This window comes from Miscanthus floridulus, unplaced genomic scaffold (genome assembly GCF_019320115.1).
Source record: "Miscanthus floridulus cultivar M001 unplaced genomic scaffold, ASM1932011v1 fs_880_1_2, whole genome shotgun sequence".
Classification (NCBI taxonomy): domain Eukaryota; kingdom Viridiplantae; phylum Streptophyta; class Magnoliopsida; order Poales; family Poaceae; genus Miscanthus; species Miscanthus floridulus.
The window spans coordinates 777-21,630 of record NW_027097399.1 but is presented as its reverse complement, the minus strand read 5'-3'; the positions used below and the strand labels follow the sequence as shown (position 1 = coordinate 21,630).

Below are 20,854 nucleotides of genomic sequence, written 5' to 3'. Positions count from 1 at the left end.
CACTTTGTAATGGTGAAAGGTTGTGGTGTTATCATTCTTGTTTCGAGATTTAGTCACATCAACATACCTGAATGCATATTGGAAGACAGATTATTAATGGACAAATAAGTATATTTTTTTCATACTAAAATAATTTGGGAAAAGAACATACTTCTTACTTAGATCTGGGATATCAGTCTCATGCTTCTCGCAAAACAATGCGACCTCTTCAAGAAGGGGTTCCCAACCATTATTTCGTAACTCACCAAGCAACACTTTTGTGGTAGAAACACAATCCACTGCATTTAGGATATCAATGGATTTCTTTTGTAGTGTTTGGCACAACACATCAGTGATCTTCATAATCTTTTCCATCATAAGCAGGATGAACACAAAATCAAATTTGACAATGATGCGTAAGGCACCACTAGCATCACCCCTAGAATACTTTGAAACTGAACGATCATTAGCAATGCTGCATAGGACTGAAATTGTGGCACCAAACAGCTTCTTTAAGCTCTGAATTGACCTATAATGGGAACTCCATCTAGTGCCCCCTGGCCTCTATAGCGAGGACATTTGATTTGCCCCTCGCCCTGTGTCAAGTTCTCCCAATTCAATTTCACGAGCAATTTCCTCTGCTTGAGTTGCTAGCAACTCATCGTTGCTCTTGGTAGAAGCACTAACAACATTTATGATGAAATTTGCATGCTGAAAAAAATTGTGCACTTCATGTACCTCCCTAGATGCTGCTACAAGGGCTAACTGGGGTTGATGAACCATGCAATGAATATAATCTGCATAAGGGCACTCATTGAGAATTAGAGCTTTCAAACCATTCCACTCCCCTCGCATGTTACTAGCCCCATCATAACCTTGGCCTCTGATATCTTGTGTGCTCAAATTATTAGCTGAGAGGGCAGCACAAATTGATTCCTTAAGTGTCAAAGCAGATGTGTCGCGAACATGGACCAGATCAAGGAAACGCTCCTGTATAAGACTTTCCTTGCAGACAAACCGAAGAACTATAGTCATTTGTTCTTTTTTAGATTCATCTCGAGCTTCATCAACCATTATGCAAAACTTGCTATTGCCAATTTCTTCTCTAATTGATTTCTGCACTTTTCTAGCAAGTATGCTTAGAATTTCCTTTTGCACATCTGGTGAAGTGTACTTAGCATTTCTGGGAGCCTTTTCTAACACAACATCTTTAACCTTCTTGTTATATGAAGCCAAAAGCTTGACCATTTCAAGAAAATTACCCCTGTTTAAAGAATCTAGAGATTCATCATGGCCTCTGAAGGGGCATGCTTGTAATGCCAACCACCTGAATACAGAAATAGAGGAAGTTCATATTAGATAGTAGCCATAGTACAACATATATATCTTTGGCTGCAAAAAAGAAAGCAAGAAATCCTTCTCATATATCATTACCTAAGGCAATCAATTGTAGTCCCAAGCCTTAGTCTTGCTGCTGCAACAAGTATCTCATTTTGTGTGACCATTACAGTGTCAATTTGAGCCATTGTGTTTTTAAGATTGTTAAAACACCGAACTGAATAATTGTGAGCTGAACTAGCATCTCCCATGTGCTTTAGAAATGAACACTCCTTTCCATTATTAACTTTCTTCCAGTTCTGAAACCCCTTGACAATAAATGAATCAGATCCAGATTTTCCAATTGGCTTCTTTGAAAATAAAAAACATGGTAGACAATAAGCACAATCGGTGTGAGGTGAATATAGCAGCCAAGTAAATTGCTTGAACCAACTGCTTTGAAATCGGCGATGATGAGATAATTCACTGAGTGGGTAATCTACTAAGATTGGTTGATATGGGCCCTCTGAAATGTAAAATCTCCTAGCTTTATCTTGTTCATCAGGTGGAAGTTCCCAGATTTGAACTCTTTTACCTGGGTCTCTCTCAAATGCACTAGCTACAATTGTTTGATGCTCGGCAGCAGCAGCATCACTACTCTGATTATTAAGATTTTCCACATGATCATTGGGAGCTTCCACTTGTACATTATCAATTTTCACGTTGGGATTTTCAGTTTGAATAGAATTAGCACTTGAACCAATAGGCTTAAAAAAGCTATGAATGGTTTTTTCCTCTTCATGTCACCTAAATTCAAAAGAGAAATTTAGATAGTGATCCTGATCGTTGATCAAGGTAAAGAAATTATGTACACCTGAGAAGAACAAAAGGGGGAACATGATGAAACAAGACATGCCTGGCAGCTGGGCGTCACTTAGACGGGAGACTCGACTCTCGGCGTCGGCAGGAGGCAGCTTCCGGCGAAGTCCGGCGGCGACGGCGCGATGTGGCGTGCCCTGTTGCTGCTGTGCTGTGAGAGACGCGAGAGCCGAGAAGCCAAACAGTCGGGGTCTCGGCAGGGGAGACAAGGAGGCGAGTAGCCGAACAGGCGGACACAACGAAATACGGCTGCTGCTCCTGCTCGTCTCTTCATGTTCCTCTTAATTGGGCTGCTGGTTTGCTTCTATCATGGGCTCCAAATGTTACCTGGAACTTGGGCTTAGAACTAGGGGGGGGGGGGCAGGGCCTATAATTGTGCTAATAATGCCCATATATTTAGGTACCTGATAGGGAATTAGCAGGCTGTTGGGGGAGGCCAGGACCCCCCCCCCCTTCCGCCCCTGCAAGCAACAAGAAGTCACTAACTGCATTGCAGAAATAGAATAGATCAAGAATGGGGATAGGAAGAACGGGGAAGGGGATTAACTCATGGGAGTTCGCTGGAGCCTGGATCCGCATCGGCGAGAAGGGACGAAGGCTCGTCGCCAGCGACCGGAGGCGGAGGCTCGTTGACGGTGGCCGGCGGGAGGGAATTAACTCATGGGAGTTCGCTGGAGCCTGGATCCGCATCGGCGAGAAGGGACGAAGGCTCGTCGCCAGCGACCGGAGGCGGAGGCTCGTTGCCGGTGGCCGGTGGCCAGCGAGCGGGGATTGCTGCGCGAGACGCGGGCGTGCGGGCATTGGAGGCTACGGCGTCGGGGACAGAGTGTCTTATTGGGCTAGGCCGTACCCGCAAGCCAGATACGTATCAGCAGCGGCCGACGTATCCAATATTCGTGAAAAAAAAGAAAAAATCGGATACTCCGAATATATGTATCAGAGGTGTATCGTATATGTATCTGTATGCGATACATATTTGATATGCAATACACGCTCCTAGTGAGTTGGTATAAGTTGTTTGTCTTTTTGTTAGATATAATTTTCTCTACTTACTATATAGGTTTCATTGGATTCAGAAAGTTTTAATTATTGAGCATTGTTAGATATAATTTTCTCTACTATATGTACTATATAGGGTTTCATTGTATTAAAAGTTTTAATTATTGAGCAATTGAGAATGGTCTGACCTTGGTTAATCATATTCTCAAGTTTCAATTCATTTGGAAATGTTTGGAACATGTCGCATATTTTCTTTGTTAACACTGATCCATCTGTATTATAGGTGAGCGGATGCCTTTTGTGAGGACAGACAAGGTTGGCATCTTTTGTGAGGACAGGCAAGGGTGGGATCTTTTGTGAATTGTAAGGACAGACAAGGTTGGCATCTTTTGTGAGGACAGACCGTTTAGGATAGACAAAGGTTGGCATCCTGTTGTTTAGGATGGATCAGATGGATCAGGCGTGGTCTGCTACGTTAACATTATTGATGAATGCCAAATTGTTATGGTAGCGAACCTTTTACAATTTGATGTGTGTCAAATCTTTCTTGGGTTTATTTCTTTTCTTTCTGAATGCCCTTAGTAGTATATCTTTGGTTTATTTCTTTTCTTTCTGAATGCCCTTAGTAGTATATCAAGCAGATGTGGGTTTTTACATCATTAGCGTATCAGCGTATAAGCACCCTTACCCGTGTTCCACGATGAGGTTGGATGTGTATGCCGTATGACCTGAGGAATTTCTCGCCCTTCTCACTGCAAGCCGCATGTTCCTTTGCCTTGGGCCATTCTCCTCTCTCTGGGGCAGACACAGTCACTTCATAACATGAGGACTAAGGGGGTGTATCAGCCTTCGTTGGCTTTAGCTTGAAAAACAGCCTTGTTGGTAAAGCTGTAACGGGTAAACCGTTTGACAAAATAAAGATACAATGTCCATACTGCCCTTATATATATATTTTTTAATTTTTTCTTCCCCAACTTTTCCCCATCCTTATCTTCTCAACTAGCACCAGGCGCAAGTGACGCACCCATCGTAAATCGCCTCCCTCGCACACATCGCTTCCCTCGCCTCCGGTTCCTCACCGTCGCGCCCATGGCCAGTGGCCGAGCTTCGCCTCGTCGCTAGTGCGGCCCGCGCTCGGCTCACCATCACGGCCCATGGCCGAGGTCTTCGTTGCCGGCACGCCCGAGATCCGCCTCGTCGTTGCTGCCGACGCTTTGCCTCTGCGTCGTGGCCCGCAACCCATGGCCGAGCTTCGCCTCGTCGTCGGTTTTTCCTGCACTCCGCTCACCGTCACGACCCATGGCAGAGCTCCTTGTCGCCGGCGTGCCCGAGATCCGCCTCCTCTGCCTCAGCATCGCGGCCCGCAGCCCATGGCCGAGTTTTGCTAGTTTTAAGTGTTCCCTGCACTCCGCTCATCGTCACGACCCGTGGCGGAGCTCCTTGTCGCCGGCGCGCCCGAGATCCGCCTCCTCTGCCTCAGTGTCGCTGTAAGTAGAGATGAAAGCGGGACGGAAATTTCTCGATATCCGTCCGTCCCGAAAGGGTCAAAACACTATTTGATAGTCCGTTATCTGAATCAGAACATTTAATATCCGACCGTATCCGAATCTAAATATTCAAAAATCAGATTTCTGATATGTACATGACATAGGTATCAATATCCAAAATGATCTGTATCCCATTATAATATCCGATTTAAAATATGGGATATAATACGGGATATGAGACATAATGTAGGATCACTGATATCCGTCTGTATCCGATCCGGTTTCATCCCTAGCTGTAAGTGCAATCAAGCCTTAATATGGGTTTTGGTGTTGATAACCACTCAATTTGAGAACTAATGAGATTTATCGAGATGACAAGCAGTAAATTCATATTGGAGGATGTTACATGATGTGGAGAACCCCCCCCCCCCATTTACATTAGATGACGAGATCCAACTCGAAGGAGGTTTAAATTCTTTTATACTTTGAATTTGAGTATAGGATATGCCGTACTATCAAGAGGGACACAATAAACTTGCTAAACTGTGCAACCAAGTGCTCAATCTTTACACAAAACATCCTCATATTTCAGCCAAGACAGCCTTGTTTCATCTGGTCTACCATTTGCTGTCTTGGCTGGTACGATAGTGCCGCACCTAGAGAGCGGCTGTGCCGCTGGGTGGCAATGCCGCAGGTGAACCGCGGCACTGCTGCGACTTATCTGACCGTTGGGACCTAGAGGGTATTTATACTCCTCTCTTCCTCTCCAATGGCTCTTCTGCCTCTCTCACTCACTCAGACCGACAAGAACAGACCAGTGCTCCTTGTCTCTCTCCTCCATTGGTGCTCTTCAAGCTCTCAAACATTCCTATGAGATTTCCCATCAATCCTTGAGAGAAAAGTGCGCCAAACTCGATTAGAGAGCAGATCTACTGATTTCCAAAGCCTAAGAGCACTTGGTTCACGTTTTGGCCGGCATATTGTGTTTGTTACTCTTGGAGCTTTGCTCCTAGCCAGCTAGAGCATCGCCCGTGGAGCTTACCAACTTGTGTGGCAGCCCCGGGAGGTTTGTAACTATCTCTTGCAGGTAGTAAACTCACCCCTCATCTCAAGAGTTAGCTCTCTTGACTTGAGAACGAGGAAGGGTTGCAAAGCCCTAAGCCTTGGTGGCTAACCTCAACAACGTAGACTTAGGCAAGCCTTCGTGGCGAGCTGAACCACGAGATAAATCTTTGTGTCACCGTATGCTTGATTTACTTTACTTGTTGCTCATATTGTTGTTGGAGGTGATTTCTAGGGTTTGTGGTCGATCTACTCATATACGCTTGTGCTACCTCTTGTAGCTGTTGATCTACGATCCGCTACCCTGCAGGAAGCTAAGAAATTTACCCAATCTAAATTTCCATTGCTAGATTTTGAAGTGTGGTCGAGATTGTCTACAGGCGCGGCAATGCCGCTGCTCTAGAGCGGCAGTGCCGCGGGTGGAATTTGACGGTTGCTTAAGTTTATTTTAAACAGGCCTATTCACCCCCCTCTAGACTTACTAGAGATCCTACAAGTGGTATCAGAGCACGTTACCTCATGTACGCTTCACCGCGTGAGGTATGGAGCCCGGAGGAGGATCCGGTGGAGTGCAACATGTCGATCCCAAAGACATGCAGTTGCACGACATCGATAGCAGCGAGATCAGCATGTCTACAGCGAGCAACGACACTCTCCCACCGGTTGAAGCAACCGATGGTGAGAAGGCCCAAAGAAAAGAAGAAAGAAGACTAAGAAGAAAAGCAAGAGAAAAGAAAAGAGAGGAGCAGCAAAGACTCAAGGAGAAGAAGGAAAGAAAAGAAGAAAGAAGGCTCAAGAGAGAAGCAAGAGCCAAGAGAAGAGAAGAAAGGAAGAAAAAGGAAAAAGAAGCCAAAGCAAAAGATGCATCATCAAGTGAACTATCAAGTAGTTTCGAAGATGGAGATGATGATGAGTCCTATCTTGTGACCAAGGGAAGCAAGAAGGAGAACAAAGGAAATGGCAACAACAACCTCAAGAACAAATATGCAGCCGTATCCTTTAATTACTCATCTATGACTAACCATGATCTCAAGTCTTTCATCAATGTGCCCATGGGTAAGTTACCTCATTTCGATGGGGCTAACCTTGCCAAGTGGAAGCACTTGATGAGAGCCTATCTTATAGGTCTTCACCCCGGCATTTGGGAGGTTGTGTGCAATGGATTTGAGCCACCAGTTGATCCTAATGATCCAACACCAACTAAGATGGGCATCATTCATCTCAATGGTCAAGCCACAAGTGTGTTGCTTAGTGCTTTGGATGGTGATGAGTACAATAGAGTGATGGGTGTTGATGTTGCCAAGCAAATATGGGACACTTTGCACCTAGCACATGAAGGGGTTGACAAAGTGAGAAAGGCAAGAATTGATTTGTTGATGGCCAAGCTCAATCGGTTTGTGATTTTTGGATGGTGAAGGGCGTGGAATGGCGCCCTAGTCGGTCGGATGCGTGATCGGTCGATGCCCATGGCATCAAGTGTCTCTGCGTACATGATGTTGAGCCCGCTGCCCCGTCCATCAGTACCTTGGTGAGCTGCTTCGTGCCGACGATAGGGTCGACCACGAGCGGGTACCTGCCTGGGTGTGTGACGCTATCCGGGTGGTTGGATCGGTCGAAGGTTATGGGAGACCCTAACCATTTGAGGAAAGCGGGTGTGGCGGGCTCGGCTTCGTAGACCTCTCAGCGTGCGATCTTCTATCGACGCTTGGAGCCGTATGCCTCCAGCCCACCAAAGATCATGAGGCAGCCATCCGGCAACGGAAAGCCGCCGTCCTTCTCTCTGGCATCGTCGGCTTCTGTCTCAGGCTTCTTCTTCTGCTCCCATTTCTTGGAGCCATCGGTGAAGAAACACTTCATGAGGGAGCAGTCCTTGTATATGCGTTTGACGGGGAAGGCGTGGTTTGGGCATGGCCCCTCGAGCAGCTTGTTGAAGTGATCGAGGGTGCCCTCGACCAGTGCTCGGCCGACTTTTCACTCGGTGGTGGCCACGAGCGAGCCCCCACACTGTTTCTAGTACTTCTTATCAAACGGTCGGAGGGGCCTTCGTCGGCGTCCTCATCCCGCTTCGCCTTGCCTCTAGAGCGATCGAAAATTGCTCCAACCGCCTCCTCGTTGGAAGCAAAGCTGGTCGCGATGTCGAGGAGTTCATTGGTAGTCCATGGGCCCTTATGTCCCAACTTATGGACCAGGGACTCGTAGGTGGTTCCTGATAGGAAGGCTCCGATGATGTTGGCATCGACGACATTGGGGAGCTCGTTGCGCTGCCGGGAGAAGCGTCGGATGTACTCACGAAGAGTCTCTCCCTGACTTATGTAGGCAGTTCTTCAAGTCCCAGGGGTTCCCAGGACACGCGTAAGTGCCCTGGAAGTTCCCCATGAAGATTTGTTTCAGGTCCATCCAACTCTGAACATAGTTGGGCAGAAGGTGCTCCAGCCATGTTCACGTCGAGTCGGCCAGAAACAGGGGGAGATTGCGGATGATGAAGTCGTCACTGACCGCACCGCCGGCCCGGCAGGCGAGCCGGTAGTTGAGCCACAAGTCGGGGTTCGTTTCTCTAGAGTATTTCGAGATGTTAGTCGGCAGGCGGTATCGGGGCAGGAGCGCCGCCTTGAGGATATGCCAAAAGAAAGCCTAGGGCCTCGTTGGTTCGGGGGGCTATGACTCCGGTCCTCCTCACGGTCGTAGTGCCCACCGCGGCGAGGGTGGTAGCCATGGTCGGCTGCCTCCTCTCTGTCACCCTATGCACGCCTTCGAGCGTTTAGGGTGAGCTGAGCGTCATGGTTGCGGCCAAGACGCCCTAGGATCAGGGCCATGGCAGGCCTTCCACCGCCCTTCGGTGACGGTGCCTGGTGGATGGATACATCCCTGGCGTGATGTCGCGAGGACACATGCTGGCTGGCATTGAGCTCGCATCGCCGAGACATCGAGCTCTCTACTTGTTGCACCGCTGCTCACTCGAGCAACATGCGTATCTCCCGATGAGCTCGGTGCTCATCGGGCGTCGTGGGTTCTGGCATGCCTCGGATCATAGCCGTCGTGGCGGCTATCTTTTGACTGACATGGGCGAAGTGTGGGAGGCCATCGTCGTCCTTGATGATCCTCCTGTGTACGTTGCGGGCCATGGCACGTGCATGCCCACCATCCGCACGGTGAGCGATCTCGTGCTCGAGCTCTGCTTGCTCCTGCTCCAGCTGGAGCCGCGTGTCCTTGAGCTCCTTCTGCCACGCCCACAACTACTCCACGCGCGGGGCCCTTGCGTCCCCCTCGGCCTCGTCGTCCTAGCCATTTGGGGGAGCGGCTTCCCCACTGTGGACACCTTCGTCGTGCACATCGCGGATTTCCGCCACGAAGCACTCACGTGAGGGGTGGTGGCTCCCTCCGCCGGAGTTGGAATTGGAGACGGTCTCAGAGCCTTCCACGATCAGGTCGTAGAAGGACTTCGAAACGTAATCCGTCATGCCCACGAACTCGCTATTCGTAGCGGACGGAATAGGTCACTCCCGGGAGCGTGGGTTCCCAAGGTGTGTAGGCGTAGCTCCCTGAGGGTCTCGATGACCGCATCGAGACTGACGGCCTGAGGCGGTGTGGCAGGGCCATTAGCCCGCGCCAGTTCTCCCTCCGTGGAGACGATGAAGTCTAGGCTCCCGAAACGCATGTGCGTGCCCGGGACCCAGCTCGCACCGTGGTTAGCCATCCGTGACCTAGTGGTATCGACGTGACGAGCAAAGAGCCCCTACCTGGCGCGCCAACTGTCGGTGTTTCGAACAGCCGACTAGTAAATTTGTATATTGCGCGTCTGACCCAGATGGTGTACTAAGAGGACACAAGGATTATACTGGTTCGGGCCGAATATCCTTACGTCCAGTTTCGGGCTGCTCGTGTTACCAGCACTGAGTTTGTAGTAGAGGGTTACAAACTAGTGAGAGAGGAAGGAGCTCCCAAGTCTCTGTGCTTCGATTGCTCGATGCTTCTACTGCTCGATCTATCGGTCGGTCGATGTCTCTCTCTGAATGGTGCCCTGCCTTCCCTTTTATAGACCAACGGGAGAGAACGGGATACCAGAGATCGAGAGATGGGAAGAGGGAAAAAGAAAGAGAAATAAGGCTCCTAGGGGTGTGCCGTCCTCCTCTTCGCGTGGGTCCCGCTGACACTGTAGACCATGGTGACAGCGGCGTCGCACCGGGGTCCTATTGGCCGCTACAGCATACGTGCGGGCGTCGTGCGCCGTTCTTGTCTTCTATCCCATCCGAGCGGACGGAATGGTCAAAGGGTCCCCTGACAAAGGCCATACAGGGGCCGGCGATACAGTGCCAGTCAACTAACGCTGGTAGACTGACGTTGGACGGTGGTCAGGCAGAGAGTTGGCAGCATAGCGCTGACCTGTTGACACAGTGGGTGACGTGAGTCTCCCAGCATGGCCTGATGCGACCGCCAGTCGTATCAGGACGCGCCCGAGACGTGCTCCCGGGCGTGCGCCTCCACGCCGTAGTGGTTGAAGCGGTTCAGGTCCCACCTTGGAGCCACTGCTTTTGTACGGTAGCAAATCCGACCCCTAGGGAACAGGCGAGGCGGAAATCTTGCCCTGGGGGGCGGGCGAGACGGAATCTGACCCTCGGGGTTCGGACGAGGCGGAGCCCTCCCCGTGGGACCGGACGAGGCGGAGCCCGCGCCCTGGGGTTGGAGGAGTCGGAGCCCACGTCTTGGGGTCGGACGAGGCGGAAACCTCGTTCTCGGAGTCGGAGCCCACGCCTTGGGGTCGGACGAGGCGGAAACCTCGTCCTCGGAGTCGGACGAGGCGTGGCCCGGCCCCTAGTGGTCGGACGAGGCCGTAGTTACGTCCTTAACCATCGGATGAGCCGATGTGACGCTCATTAATCATTTGGCTCGGATACCGGGTATAGATATCCGACACACGCCAAAGTTGAAGGAGGAAAATTGGACTTTTTCCTTTGTTTTTTTAGTGCTCATAGTAGTAGCTTGATTTTGGGCCGCACATTTTGTGGTTCCGAGGTGGGCCGATGAACTGGCCCACCAATATTCTACTCGGACATCGCACGATCCATTTCATCCCGGGGAAAACCCTAAACCCCTGGTCCTCTTTGGCTCTTTCCCATTTCCAAATTCCACAGTGTGCCGGCTGGTCATACGCGATGGCGACCGTCGAGGGCGACGGCGGGCGAGGGCACGGCTGGCGAGGGGGCGACCGCGAGCGAGGGCACGGCAGGCGAGGTGGCGACCGCGGGCGTGGGCGAGGCGGCGGGCGAGGGGGCGACCACGGGCGAGGGCGTGGCGGTTGGCGAGGGGACGACCGCGCGCGACCTCCGACCGGGCACGCAGCGGCGGGCAATGCCGCTAGTGGCGTTCCGCAAGTGGCTACCTCGAGCCGGCTTCCGAGAGAGGGGCCTGGGGCGACGTCAATGGTTCAGACCGAGTCACCGGAATCGCGACACACGACATATGACGATGGGGTAAGTTGCAGCTATCTCCTCTGCGAGTGTTTCTCCCTTTTTGGATCGGGGATTCCCCGCTTCCATATCCAATGAAACGGATCCAACAGTACTCTCCTCTGCGGCTGTGTCGAGTGAGGATCTGTGACTACTGTGATAAGTAATGAATCGTAGTTCGCGTACTACTTAGTTTGACACCCGATTGATGGAGATATTCTTAGTCGGGGAAAGAATAGGTGGAGAAGTCATAGGGTCATTCTTTCTCTCGCCTCGAAGAGACACGGTTTTGTACTTATATGCGTGATTGATTGTCACAACCCTTGGCCGCCGGCGAGATCAAACCGGTGACGTGAGCTATCACAGGATGGAAATAGGGGTAGAGGATCTCAAGAACGAGGAGGAAGCGCGGCTTCCTAATCTCAGTTCTGTTTCTGAAATATCTTCTCTGTCTTAGACCTCTTCTCTTTATGGCTGCTACTTAGCACTGCCATGTAACCTGCCAGCCCACCACAAGGCCCAGAGCCTATGATATTCCAGCCCATATATCCTACAGTATCGGGTATGACAATACCGCCCCCACAAAACATTGCTTGTCCCCAAGCAATGGCTGGAATGAAGCAGTCATGATTGCCACCTGGATCCCATGGCACATTCAAACATCCTGAACAAAGCATCCTCTGAAGTTCATACTTGGTCACAGCAACAGTCCGGTGATTAGAATGGTCACCATGTTGAAATTTCTGAAGGCCAACAATTGAAAACCAAGCCAAACTCCAGGGACTGAAATTATTTGGATTCCATGAAGGTATTTGATGAAACACTGAGCGAGCAGCAGTCAGGTCATCATTCCAAACCACGTCTGTACAAGGCACTGCATGAAACATCACATGTGTGGCTCCCTGTGATGTCACAGGATCCACAAACTCAACTTTCTTCTCCTTGCCAGTGTAATCTCCACTTTGAGTTGAGTGCTGCAGTAAACCGTGGTGAGTGCCAATAGCAGCAGGCATTTGATCCCACACAACCTGTCCCAAAATTCCAACCAACACCTCAGCGGCATCACCATAAAACACCCCTGGTGCCACGAAGACAACCTGCTCTAGATGTGTTGTGGCCATTTCATTTGGAGATATTTCATCGAAAAATACATGTGAAGGTCCTTTGGACACTGCATGAACCCCAGGCATGACCTGCTCAACTAGTTGCTGTGTGTCCTCTTGACATGGCATTTCAGTGAGAACTTTACAAGCCTCAATTGTTTCGTGCCTTATCTCAAGCACAACTGTCTCACTCTCACTGGACTCACATGCTGAAACCTGACAACCTGTTGCGCCTAATGCATGTTTCACATCATCCACATCTGTTAGAATGGCGCCTACTCTGTCTATTTGTGCAGTCATGTCTAGCTTCACTGATTCAAAATCACTAAAAGGATCAGACCATTTGTTGCCCGGTGAGAGAGGTATGCTGATCTTCTAACCATTCCAACACTCTCCACCTAGAGCTAGTTGTTGCAGTAATCCTTCATATGAATCGTCATGAAACAGTTCCTCATCCCACACCACAACCTTGCTAGGAAAATCACCAAACACTTGGTCTGCAGCGCTGATACATTGCTTGAGAGGCCTGAAGTACTGATTGGGGCAAGCACTACACTTTCACGAGTGCCAATTGTCAGATGGCATCTCCTCATCCCAAATAACTTCATGCTGCAAACTATTGAACAATTTATTTGCACCATCCCTGTCAAATTCTGTGAGAAAGCTGTCATTGCCATGAGGGGGCAAACCATTGGTGAGTAGATGAAAATTTGCCTTGTTGTCCACGTCCAAGCACTCGCCAATCTGAGCTTCATGCTGCACTAATGCATCTTGCCAGTCAAGGCCATGCAACGACTCAGCATCCCATAGCACATCTATGAGAGGCATTTCATCGAACGACTCATGTGCTGCACTTGTTGATGCCATTGGAGCCTTGAATCTTACTTGTGTGGCTTGTGCTAAATCACCATCCCTAGGAGGCCTAAAATTCAACACGTCCCTAGTAACCAAATCAGGAATCACTGAGGCGATGGAGAGGTTATGAGCACTAACTTGGTCCCTTGCCTTGGATGCCAAATTGTGCTGCACAGCCATCTGTTGATACGATGTATAAATGGAACCCATGCGGACGTACAGCTGATCAAGGCCACCTTGCATTTGTGACCACCACTCCTCATACTGTTGTGTATGAGCGCCTGTTGCCATGGGCCGTAGCAGACCAAATCCACACCAAAGAGTCACAAATATAGCTCCGCCTGAGCCACTTGTTCCACTGCCTCTACACCAAAATCGAAGAACAGAAACTGCAGACCTGAGAACGGAAGTACACACCGCTGGCTGCTTCGAGATGAGACCACCACGCTTCTGCTACGCTGCCACGCGCCACCAATGTACACCGCTGCCGCTCGTTGCCACCGCAGTCAAATCCGATCGCAGATTACGGAATTTTACACGCGAACATGCCGCGAAACCCTGCTGCTCTCAGATCGACTGCTAGTGAACAATCCCAAAGCCTGAACGCCGGAATCCCCTCTTCACGCCGCCGGATTCCACTCAGAGTACCCGTCACCTCAACGCCGGAGTACCCGTCACGTCAATGCCGGAGTACCACAGCACGCCACCGGACTCCACACAACGAACCCGTCACCTGCGCCACCAAGGCCAGACAAATACCTTGGGTAGAAGGGGACCCGCTGACTGGAGAAGCCGTAGCGTCTCCCGCAGTCAACCCGCGCCGGATCGATGGAGCAGCTGCACTGGATCGGGGAGATCTGCCGCCGCCACACCAGGTCGGCTGAAGAAGTGGATAACTAGCGTCGGAGCAGGAGCAGACGCTGCCCACCACCCATGCCGAGGAAAGTCGTCTCTGATACCACTGTCACAACCCTTGGCCGCCGGCGAGATCAAACCGGTGACGTGAGCTATCACAGTATGGAAATGGGGGGGTAGAGGATCTCAAGAACGAGGAGGAAGCGCGGTTTCCTAATCTCAGTTCTGTTTCTGAAATATCTTCTCTGTCTTTCTCTGTCTTAGACCTCTTCTCTTTATGGCTGCTACTTAGCACTGCCATGTAACTTGCCAGCCCACCACAAGGCCCAAAGCCTATGATATTCCAGCCCATATATCCTATAGTATCGGGTATGACATTGATTCACTTTGATTCGGTGTACCCTGAAATGACTTCAGAAAGTCATTGCTTGAGTTCTCAGGCATTACTTCAGAAACTATTCATGTAGAATCTATGCGCTTCACTTGTCTCCTTATTTTGGGCCTGTTGGCAGAGCTTAGAACTTGCTAGAGCTGAGGGGCGACAGAGTGTATTTAGGCCCCATTTGTTTCAGCTTTAGATTGTGGATTTTGGATTTTACATTCCAAAAGCTGACAATCTGTCCCACCAGATACCACAATCCGATAATCTGCTCAGGTCTTTTGCTGGATTATGGCACATATATTTACTCATTTGCCCTTATGGCCCACTGAAAATTGGGTTGTGGAATCCAGACAAACAAAACTTGCTTAGATATCTCTAGCTTTAGATGAGATATCTTCTCAGCTTTGACAAAACAAATTGCTTATTCAACATGAAGATTTATATTACCAAATTTTTATTAATTGTTTATGTATCTGCTGTGTTCCATTATTCATTATTCATTTGGATGTGTATTCAGTATGCTCAGACTTTTCTCTTCATGTTCAATTATTCATTTGGAAGTATGCTCAGACCTTTCTCTTCATGTTCCATTATTCATTTGGATGTGTATTCACTATGCTAAGACTTTTCTCTTCATGCAGCAGTATGACGATGTAGATGTTGAGAAAATGAAGAAGTATGTTCAGGAGTTGGAGCTTAAAAATGCAGAACTGAAACAGAAGCTGGAGGCAGCACAGGCTCAACTCAAGGAAGGGAATAAATACATCAATTGTGACCCTCTGATTGATGAAGAACTTAGAAAATGTCATGATGTATTCTTGTGCCCACATGAGTCTGACTACAAAAAACTTTCAGAATTTCTCGGTGATCCTCAGTCAAAACTCACTATGGATGTAAAAGTGCATGGAAAGAGAGTTATACAGGCATTGAAGCAGCTTGAGAAAGACCTGCACAAGCCCATATATGTCGCTCCAAGTGTAAGAACTAGGAAGATGCCTAAGAAATTCAGAAGAATGACAACAGTTGCTAAGTGTGTTATTCTAGGAATTATTGAAGATATCTACCGGCTTCACAGACATGGGTTGTCCCTCAATGGCAAGTTCACACTAGATAACTTCTACTGGACTCATCTTAAGAAGGTTAAGTTTGATCTCGCTCTGAAATTAGTTGTATGCAAGAGGGAGAGAAATGAAATGATCAACGATTTTCATCAGATTTATCAGATTATTATGGAGATGTTGTCTTTTCATGATAGTGGCTTGACTGTACCAAATGATCTGCAGAGTCTTCTTGACCTGTTGAATTGTGATGACCCTGTTAAGCACCAAGAAATTATACGTTACAATATATCCCTGCTGAGCGAGATTGGGAAAAAAAGTCATTTCATCACTTTATATGATAGATTACAACAGCAGATCCTTGAAGATGAGGAAAGGGGTCCTCAGGAAGAAAAGAAATCTGAGATAGTGCTGAAATTTATTTCCACAGAGTTTACCTATCCTGGAGGTGGCGAAGAACCATGGTCAACTATGGCAATGGATAACTCGTATGTTGGAGCAGTTTATGATCTTCGTAGCATGCACAAGAATAAGGTCTTAGAAGAGCCACTAGATTTGTTGATAGTATGGCGCAATGCATTGTGTCACATACTTGAAAATTCTGTTAAAGATGGTGTACCACTGTTCAAAGATGAAGACTTGGTTAACATTCTTGAATCAACAATACCTGATGTGTTTAATGGACTACAAAGAGCAATGAGTGAGGTAGGACTCCTGGAGTTACCTCATCTCATGAGGGCAATGAGGATGTAAATCAGAAGGTAAACTCTCTATCTATGCCATGCACTTTTCAGTTTTCATTGTATATATAATTAGGTCATTTAGTATGTCTGCCATGCATGCACTTTTCAGTTTTCATTGTATATATAATTAGTTCATTTTGTATATATAATTAGTTGATTTAGTGTGTGGTTTGAAATGTATCTAATTAGTTGATTTAGTATGTGGCTTGAAATGTATTCATTAATGACATCATCATTACTAATCTTTTTAGCCAATGCCTTCTCAATATAAATTACCAAACAATCTCGTGCAAATCCATCTCCCGTTGTAGTTCGAAGACGCGTCTTCATAACCTTCATTCCTGAAAAGATTCACTCGACAGTTGCGGTTGATATTGGAAGAGTTAAAACCAATCTTAACAACCTGTCCACCATTGGGTACAATGAACTTTTGCCAATCTTAAATAGTCCACTTGTTAGATCAGCAAGCGATGGTAATTCTCTTAGTTCTGGATGGCTGCATACATCAATTTTGAAATGTGGGAGTTGCCATTCTAATTGGGCTCTTTCTTGACTTGAGAAATCAGCTGGATAATATTTTTCCACTAGACTGCATGTATTTTCTATGTCAAATGCCTCCGTCCTTGGATCCAAAGAGGCACAAAGGGACAAAAGCTCCGTCGCTTGAGAACTGAATCGATCTTCTAACTCAATCACTTGCTGATCTATTGCAACATTAAACACATCCACTTTGTAATGGTGAAAGGTTGTGGTGTTATCATTCTTGTTTCGAGATTTAGTCACATCAACATACCTGAATGCATATTGGAAGACAGATTATTAATGGACAAATAAGTATATTTTTTTCATACTAAAATAATTTGGGAAAAGAACATACTTCTTACTTAGATCTGGGATATCAGTCTCATGCTTCTCGCAAAACAATGCGACCTCTTCAAGAAGGGGTTCCCAACCATTATTTCGTAACTCACCAAGCAACACTTTTGTGGTAGAAACACAATCCACTGCATTTAGGATATCAATGGATTTCTTTTGTAGTGTTTGGCACAACACATCAGTGATCTTCATAATCTTTTCCATCATAAGCAGGATGAACACAAAATCAAATTTGACAATGATGCGTAAGGCACCACTAGCATCACCCCTAGAATACTTTGAAACTGAACGATCATTAGCAATGCTGCATAGGACTGAAATTGTGGCACCAAACAGCTTCTTTAAGCTCTGAATTGACCTATAATGGGAACTCCATCTAGTGCCCCCTGGCCTCTATAGCGAGGACATTTGATTTGCCCCTCGCCCTGTGTCAAGTTCTCCCAATTCAATTTCACGAGCAATTTCCTCTGCTTGAGTTGCTAGCAACTCATCGTTGCTCTTGGTAGAAGCACTAACAACATTTATGATGAAATTTGCATGCTGAAAAAAATTGTGCACTTCATGTACCTCCCTAGATGCTGCTACAAGGGCTAACTGGGGTTGATGAACCATGCAATGAATATAATCTGCATAAGGGCACTCATTGAGAATTAGAGCTTTCAAACCATTCCACTCCCCTCGCATGTTACTAGCCCCATCATAACCTTGGCCTCTGATATCTTGTGTGCTCAAATTATTAGCTGAGAGGGCAGCACAAATTGATTCCTTAAGTGTCAAAGCAGATGTGTCGCGAACATGGACCAGATCAAGGAAACGCTCCTGTATAAGACTTTCCTTGCAGACAAACCGAAGAACTATAGTCATTTGTTCTTTTTTAGATTCATCTCGAGCTTCATCAACCATTATGCAAAACTTGCTATTGCCAATTTCTTCTCTAATTGATTTCTGCACTTTTCTAGCAAGTATGCTTAGAATTTCCTTTTGCACATCTGGTGAAGTGTACTTAGCATTTCTGGGAGCCTTTTCTAACACAACATCTTTAACCTTCTTGTTATATGAAGCCAAAAGCTTGACCATTTCAAGAAAATTACCCCTGTTTAAAGAATCTAGAGATTCATCATGGCCTCTGAAGGGGCATGCTTGTAATGCCAACCACCTGAATACAGAAATAGAGGAAGTTCATATTAGATAGTAGCCATAGTACAACATATATATCTTTGGCTGCAAAAAAGAAAGCAAGAAATCCTTCTCATATATCATTACCTAAGGCAATCAATTGTAGTCCCAAGCCTTAGTCTTGCTGCTGCAACAAGTATCTCATTTTGTGTGACCATTACAGTGTCAATTTGAGCCATTGTGTTTTTAAGATTGTTAAAACACCGAACTGAATAATTGTGAGCTGAACTAGCATCTCCCATGTGCTTTAGAAATGAACACTCCTTTCCATTATTAACTTTCTTCCAGTTCTGAAACCCCTTGACAATAAATGAATCAGATCCAGATTTTCCAATTGGCTTCTTTGAAAATAAAAAACATGGTAGACAATAAGCACAATCGGTGTGAGGTGAATATAGCAGCCAAGTAAATTGCTTGAACCAACTGCTTTGAAATCGGCGATGATGAGATAATTCACTGAGTGGGTAATCTACTAAGATTGGTTGATATGGGCCCTCTGAAATGTAAAATCTCCTAGCTTTATCTTGTTCATCAGGTGGAAGTTCCCAGATTTGAACTCTTTTACCTGGGTCTCTCTCAAATGCACTAGCTACAATTGTTTGATGCTCGGCAGCAGCAGCATCACTACTCTGATTATTAAGATTTTCCACATGATCATTGGGAGCTTCCACTTGTACATTATCAATTTTCACGTTGGGATTTTCAGTTTGAATAGAATTAGCACTTGAACCAATAGGCTTAAAAAAGCTATGAATGGTTTTTTCCTCTTCATGTCACCTAAATTCAAAAGAGAAATTTAGATAGTGATCCTGATCGTTGATCAAGGTAAAGAAATTATGTACACCTGAGAAGAACAAAAGGGGGAACATGATGAAACAAGACATGCCTGGCAGCTGGGCGTCACTTAGACGGGAGACTCGACTCTCGGCGTCGGCAGGAGGCAGCTTCCGGCGAAGTCCGGCGGCGACGGCGCGATGTGGCGTGCCCTGTTGCTGCTGTGCTGTGAGAGACGCGAGAGCCGAGAAGCCAAACAGTCGGGGTCTCGGCAGGGGAGACAAGGAGGCGAGTAGCCGAACAGGCGGACACAACGAAATACGGCTGCTGCTCCTGCTCGTCTCTTCATGTTCCTCTTAATTGGGCTGCTGGTTTGCTTCTATCATGGGCTCCAAATGTTACCTGGAACTTGGGCTTAGAACTAGGGGGGGGGGGGCAGGGCCTATAATTGTGCTAATAATGCCCATATATTTAGGTACCTGATAGGGAATTAGCAGGCTGTTGGGGGAGGCCAGGACCCCCCCCCCCCTTCCGCCCCTGCAAGCAACAAGAAGTCACTAACTGCATTGCAGAAATAGAATAGATCAAGAATGGGGATAGGAAGAACGGGGAAGGGGATTAACTCATGGGAGTTCGCTGGAGCCTGGATCCGCATCGGCGAGAAGGGACGAAGGCTCGTCGCCAGCGACCGGAGGCGGAGGCTCGTTGACGGTGGCCGGCGGGAGGGGATTAACTCATGGGAGTTCGCTGGAGCCTGGATCCGCATCGGCGAGAAGGGACGAAGGCTCGTCGCCAGCGACCGGAGGCGGAGGCTCGTTGCCGGTGGCCGGTGGCCAGCGAGCGGGGATTGCTGCGCGAGACGCGGGCGTGCGGGCATTGGAGGCTACGGCGTCGGGGACAGAGTGTCTTATTGGGCTAGGCCGTACCCGCAAGCCAGATACGTATCAGCAGCGGCCGACGTATCCAATATTCGTGAAAAAAAAGAAAAAATCGGATACTCCGAATATATGTATCAGAGGTGTATCGTATATGTATCTGTATGCGATACATATTTGATATGCAATACACGCTCCTAGTGAGTTGGTATAAGTTGTTTGTCTTTTTGTTAGATATAATTTTCTCTACTTACTATATAGGTTTCATTGGATTCAGAAAGTTTTAATTATTGAGCATTGTTAGATATAATTTTCTCTACTATATGTACTATATAGGGTTTCATTGTATTAAAAGTTTTAATTATTGAGCAATTGAGAATGGTCTGACCTTGGTTAATCATATTCTCAAGTTTCAATTCATTTGGAAATGTTTGGAACATGTCGCATATTTTCTTTGTTAACACTGATCCATCTGTATTATAGGTGAGCGGATGCCTTTTGTGAGGACAGACAAGGTTGGCATCTTTTGTGAGGACAGGCAAGGGTGGGATCTTTTGTGAATTGTAAGGACAGACAAGGTTGGCATCTTTTGTGAGGACAGACCGTTTAGGATAGACAAAGGTTGGCATCCTGTTGTTTAGGATGGATCAGATGGATCAGGCGTGGTCTGCTACGTTAACATTATTGATGAATGCCAAATTGTTATGGTAGCGAACCTTTTACAATTTGATGTGTGTCAAATCTTTCTTGGGTTTATTTCTTTTCTTTCTGAATGCCCTTAGTAGTATATCTTGGGTTTATTTCTTTTCTTTCTGAATGCCCTTAGTAGTATATCAAGCAGATGTGGGTTTTTACATCATTAGCGTATCAGCGTATAAGCACCCTTACCCGTGTTCCACGATGAGGTTGGATGTGTATGCCGTATGACCTTGAGGAATTTCTCGCTCTTCTCACCGCAAGCCGCATGTTCCTTTGCCTTGGGCCATTCTC

General features: G+C 47.3%; 1 protein-coding gene and 2 pseudogenes across 1 annotated transcript; 1 reads left to right on the top strand and 2 right to left on the bottom strand.

Annotated features, from left to right (window-relative positions):
• The window catches only part of LOC136533438 (uncharacterized), a 14,203-nt pseudogene extending 11,227 nt beyond the window's left edge, over nt 1-2,976 (bottom strand).
• An 8,157-nt stretch (nt 2,977-11,133) lies between these two features.
• Nucleotides 11,134-16,173, top strand: LOC136533437 (uncharacterized). The gene is made up of 2 exons (XM_066525989.1): nt 11,134-11,191; nt 15,004-16,173. Exons 1-2 carry the CDS (start codon nt 11,141-11,143, stop codon nt 16,171-16,173), a joined length of 1,221 nt encoding a protein of 406 aa, XP_066382086.1. The 5' UTR covers nt 11,134-11,140.
• A 341-nt stretch (nt 16,174-16,514) lies between these two features.
• On the bottom strand, nt 16,515-19,866 carry LOC136533441 (uncharacterized; annotated as a pseudogene).
• Nucleotides 19,867-20,854: the final 988 nt, after the last annotated feature.